The 6,000-nt window shown below is 42.8% G+C and overlaps 1 protein-coding gene across 1 annotated transcript in view; it reads right to left on the reverse strand.

Moving 5' to 3' along the window:
* Positions 1-4,783, reverse strand: part of SHQ1 (SHQ1, H/ACA ribonucleoprotein assembly factor) — an 88,567-nt gene extending 83,784 nt beyond the window's left edge. The window contains 1 exon segment of the mRNA XM_067755214.1: positions 4,496-4,783. Coding sequence (XP_067611315.1) covers positions 4,496-4,638 — 143 coding nt within the window. The 5' untranslated portion in view covers positions 4,639-4,783.
* Positions 4,784-6,000: the final 1,217 nt, after the last annotated feature.

The following is a 6,000-nucleotide window of genomic DNA, read 5'->3' on the forward strand; positions in this document are numbered from 1 at the left end:
AAAGAATCAAGAAATAAGAAAGAATAAAGAACCAACAAAACCAACTGTTTATATTGGGAAAATTACTACTTTTAAGTAGTACAAAAAAAGGCAGAAAGCAAAAGTGTTTTTCTCATATCTCACTAATACTATATGGGGATTTCCCCCTCTTTCCTACTAAAGGACATGAACTGATTTCCCTGTTTGCAGTTTCACTCTGGGTCAGTCAGTCTTCCACTTAGGCCCCAGAAGAATTCTTCTAAAACAGAAATTTGATTGTCACTTTTCTATTAAAAAAGCTTCTATCGCTGCCTTGATACTGACTAGATAATTTAAACTCACCAGTACTACATGAGGCCAGCTCCATTCCACTCCAAACTTAAAATATGAACCTCCTTTCCTCCCACACCCCCCTCCTCCATGCTACCTATTCTAACATCATCACCATCATCATCATCAAACTTGGCAGACCCCAAGAGGTCCGGGGCTTTCCAACTTACCTACCTTTGATCCCAATGTTTCCTGAAGCTACAACACATTTTCCAAACAAAAATCTCTTCTAAACTCAGCCTAAAGATTCAGTTACGAATAAATTAGTTTGTTATCATGCACACAAACACTAACTTTACTCTCAGAATCTGAATGGAGTCCATTTGTGGACTTAAGTCTAAGTTGTGCCATTTACTAGCTCTGTAACTTTCTTGGTACAAGTTCATTAACTTCAAGGCTCATATTCATCATTTATAAAAAGGGAAAAATAACAGAATCTATCCTAGGGTTACTCTGAGGAAGAAAGGATAATGTAAAAAGCTTAGTGGCTAGTACAGTAGGCAAGCATTCAGAAACTGTAAACTATTATTATCATCTCCCTTCTCCTAAACCCTTTGTAACTATAGAGTTAAATTCGTAATGCATGATGGTGAAATCATATTTGCTCACAGATCTGCCTTCCCCACTAGACTCTCAATTCCTCAAGGACAGGGGTCAGGTTTTATCCATCTCTGGTATACTGTAGCAAACTGTATTTCCAAAGATGGTCCATCTCACATCACTCCTCCCAACAGTGCAATCTATGTCCCCTCCCCTTAAAAGTGAGTGGGCTTCTGGAACTGTTTTAACCCATGTAATATAGCAGAAGTGACACTGTGATTTCTGAGGTTAGGTTATAAAAGATGACATGGATTCTGCCTTGCTCCCTGGAATATCTGCCCTTAAAACCTTCAGGTATCATGGAAGTGGTCCAACTCCCTGAAGGAATCACAAACTAGACCATGAAAACAGACCACACAGGGAGGTCCTGAGACCACTCGAGAAGAGATTCCCTCCTCCACCCACCCTATCAGCCCCCAGTTGCTTCAGCCCTTCCTGTCCCAGGTCTAGTCACCGTGTGACTACAACTAAATTAAAGACCTCAAGCCAGAACAGCTCAGCCAACACCTTACCAAATCCCTAAGGCACAAAAACCAAGAGAGGGAGTTAAATGATTGTTGTTTTACACCATTAGGCTTGACTGGTTATTTAGCAGCAGATAACTGCAACAGTAAGATGCTCTTAATAAATAATAATACCCACCATTTACTGAACACATAATTACCAGGCACAGTAATAAGCATCATGCATGTATTATCTCAATCCTCACTTCAACTCTTTAAGATTACTAATATTAGTTCCATTTTACAGATTAGGAAACTGAGACTAAATAACTTGCCAAAAGTCACAGAACTTTAAGTGTGCTCAGACCCACAACTCCCGAGCCTCTGCTACCTAAGGAATGGATGAATTTGTATTAAAACTACTCTTTAAATTGCTTCACACGTCCTCTTACTTGGTCTTCATCAAAACTCCCAAACTTAAGCAAGTGGCTTTTATTTTGAAATTTTTATTGTATTGCATTTATTTTACAATCCTCTCTCATTTAATATCTTTTCTCTGAGCCTCTGCGCTCTCATCTGTAACATGGGTAAATAACAGAACCCACTTTGTAGGACTGTCCTAAAATCAAGTGAGATAATTTACATAAAGCAGTAACCTGAAGTAAAAAGTCAATAAATGTTTCTTAACACCATCATCGTCTTCTACCCATTCTTCATGTTCTGGCTTAAATGTCACCTCTTCAGAAAGGCTTTCCCTGGCCACTTTGAATAAACCCAGGCTCCTTTTTATTCTCTATCAGTGCACTTTACTTTCCTTCAGAGAAATTACCACAATTTGTAGTTATATGTTTACTTGTTTATTGTTTTTCTCTCCCCACTAGAATGAAAACTACGTAAGACACCACCACATCCCCAATACCAAAAACAGAGTCTGGAATATACCATGAGCTCGATAAATCAAGCGAAAGAACGAAAGAGTGAAGAAGTACGGAAATGCAATATATTCAGATAGATGGATTAAGTTAAGGCCTAATAGATACCTGAGCAAAACTGGTTCAGGCCCAGTGAAGGAACCAGCTCAACTCAAGAGCAATGTCTGTGCTGGGAAAGTACTTAGTTGGGCAGGAAAGGTAGGCTGGAATGAGAAAGATGAGGAGAATGGATTTTCCCTTGGCGGAAAGGAGAGAACAAGGTATTGACAACGTTAAGTAAGAATAATCTGGCTGTGTCCTCTCTAGAATGGGGCTAATAATAATGCCTATCTCTAAGGATCGCTGTCCAGGTAAAATGAGACAATGCACACAAGTACTTAACCGCCACTTACACGCACTGCTTGCCCGCCACACGAAAGGGGAGGAGAAGGGGTTAGCTGTTACCACTGCTGTTACGGTTCTTCAAGGAGAAAAATGCAAACAGACAAGTGCTGAAGGTCCCTCCCTGAGGCTTGGGGGGCGACAACCACAACGAGGGGGCAAAAACCAAACAGAGAAGCAGACAACGAGGAGGTAGGAGAACGAGAGGACTTTGGCGTCGGCGGGGCCAAAGAAGGCGAAAATTTTAGGGAATAGGGAGCAGTCAGCCAAGAGGTCGGGGAACAGAACGTGGACTGAGGAAAGTCAAATGGACGGGTCAGCTGGGAAGTCAGCGCGCGCTGTCCCAGGGCAAGGATGACTAACGCAGAGCGAAAAGAAAACAGAAAAAGGGACAAGAACTAGGGCAACAGGACAGAAAACGGAAAGGCGATATGGTCCCAAACTCCATGTTTTACAGTGGCTCCGGAATCTCTTCCAGGCGGGGATGTAAGAAAGTTTAAGAAAGGATGACCTCAGAATGGGAGAAAATATTTGCAAAGGAAACAACTGACAAAGGATTAATCTCCAAAATTTATAAGCAGCTCATGCAGCTCAATAACAAAAAAACAAACAACCCAATCCAAAAATGGGCAGAAGACCTAAACAGACATTTCTCCAAACAAGATATACAGACTGCCAACAAACACATGAAAGAATGCTCAACATCATTAATCATTACAGAAATGCAAATCAAAACTACAATGAGATATCATCTCACACCAGTCAGAATGGCCATCATCAAAAAATCTAGAAACAATAAATGCTGGAGAGGGTGTGGAGAAAAGGGAACACTCTTGCACTGCTGGTGGGAATGTGAATTGATACAGCCACTATGGAGAACAGTATGGAGTTTCCTTAAAAAACTAAAAATAGAACTACCATATGACCCAGCAATCCCACTACTGGGCATATACCCTGAGAAAACCATAATTCAAAAAGAGTCATGTACCAAAATGTTCACTGCAGCTCTATTTACAATAGCCCGGAGATGGAAACAACCTAAGTGTCCATCATTGGATGAATGGATAAAGAAGATGTGGCACATATACAATGGAATATTACTCAGCCATAAAAAGAAACGAAATTGAGCTATTTGTAATGAGGTGGATGGACCCAGAGTCTGTCATACAGAGTGAAGTAAGTCAGAAAGAGAAAGAGAAATACCGTATGCTAACACATATTTATGGAATTTAAGGAAAAAAATGTCATGAAGAACCTAGGGGTAAAACAGGAATAAAGACACAGACCTACTAGAGAATGGACTTGAGGATATGGGGAGGGGGAAGGGTAAGCTGTGACAAAGCAAGAGAGTGGCATGGACATATATACACTACCAAACGTAAACCAAATAGCTAGTGGGAAGCAGCCGCATAGCACAGGGAGATCAGCTCGGTGCTTTGTGACCACCTAGAGGGGTGGGATAGGGAGGGTGGGAGGGAGGGAGGGAGATGCAAGAGAGAAGAGATATGGGAACATATGTATATGTATAACTGATTCACTTTGTTATAAAGCAGAAACTAACACACCATTGTAAAGCAATTATACTCGAATAAAGATGTAAAAAAAAAAAAAAAGAAAGGATGAGCTTCTGCAACATCCAGAACGCACGCCTGGAAGAGTTCGCTTCCTCAGCACGTGCTGCAGGGACCTCGGGAAAACGTAGTCGTGATGCTGAGAAGTGCTCTCTTGTTCTTTCATCCTCCCTCGATAAGCAGTTATTTAATGAGTGAATAAATGTATAAATGAATCCCCAAAACACGCTTTTCCCGGAGCCAGGCACCCGGAACTCGCCTGAGAAAGTACGGCTTGGCGTAGAACCTGAAGTCGACCCCCTCGAAGTAGACGTCGAACTCGGAGACCCGGGCGTAGGGCACGCGGATAGCGACAGTCAGGAAGTCGGGGTCCTGGCTAAGGTCGAACGCCGGGGTCAGCATCACCACGCCGGACTCTGGGGCCCAAGTCGGTCACTCTCGCAGCAGTCGCAGTCCTGCCGCTCAAACTCTCCAAGAAGTCCCCACGCTCCGGTGCCCCTTCTGTTAGACACGGCGCTTCCGGCTCGAGGCGGAAGTGCTCGTGCGTGAGAAAGGAAGTCCCGCCCCACGGCGATCTCCGTGGAGACGGGACGCTGTTAGTGGGGAGGTGGAGAAGGAACGGGGTGAATGAGCCTTTGGGCGCAGAAATTGAACCCAGGGCATAACTTGGAAGAACCTGGGCTAGAGTCCGCCTTGGACCCACCAAGCCTCTTTGGAGGTTCTTAGAGATGATTTGAACATTGGCTTTGCAGGCAGAGAGACCCGCGTTTGAATCCCTTCTCTCCAATTCGCAGCTGTAAGACCTTGGAGAAGTTACAAAACCTCTCTGTACTTCAGATATCTCTTCTATAAAATGAGGCTGGAACATAGACTCGTAGAGATGATGTGAGTACAGCATGGAATTATGCATGTAAAGCTCTAACAACATACCTGGCAAGTTGTCAGTGTTCGGTGTGTTGGAGCCGTCACCGCAGTAGCCACAGAAGCATCGTTACTGTGGTTTTCCTTAGTTCTCACCTGCTTTGTCAACAATTCCCCTTTCTCCCTCTCCCTCTCCCTCTGTCTCTACCGATTTCTATCTCCTCCTTCTCGCCCTACACGTCCCTCTCCCTGTATCTTTTTCTGCCACTTTCTCTCCTCTTCCTAGCTCCTATTTAAACAGAATTTTCTTGTTTAGAGAGCGTCCATCCCACTTAGCTCGTTTAATCTACACCACGAACTCCGAAGAACACGACTCACAGAGATTAAGCAATATGTCTTATGATCATGCATTTTACAATTACCAAAGCCCAGAATGTCTGACTCTTAACCACTGTTAGTGCCTGCAATTGACGAATTGCAATGCCTCTGTACTTTCCCCTCTTTCATTTTCTCACTTTTCTCCTTACACTCAATCGAGGTCCTCTTTTCTGTCTTTTTTCCTTCTCTTCCTTGTATTTCCCCTTTTTACTCTATGCTGGTCATACTCTCCCAATGCCTCTCTCACTAGTCTCCCTCCTCCCGTGCATATTCCCTTGGCCTTCCTTCCCTCTCATTTTATTTCCTGTTATTCCACCAGTAACTAGAATAGTCCAGGAAATGTTTTTATTTCCTGGGTTTAAATATCAGTGGAAGATGGGTGAAAGTCATCTCTGGGGACAGTGGGCCAGATAACCTCAAAAGCCTTTTCAACCTCCAATTTTTTATGAGTCTTGAAAATTAATTAAGACTCATTAAAGCATATTAACAGGAGTAAATAAAATAAAAAATTCAAAATAAAAATCA

Source organism: Pseudorca crassidens, chromosome 10 (assembly GCF_039906515.1).
Source record: "Pseudorca crassidens isolate mPseCra1 chromosome 10, mPseCra1.hap1, whole genome shotgun sequence".
Lineage (NCBI taxonomy): Eukaryota > Metazoa > Chordata > Mammalia > Artiodactyla > Delphinidae > Pseudorca > Pseudorca crassidens.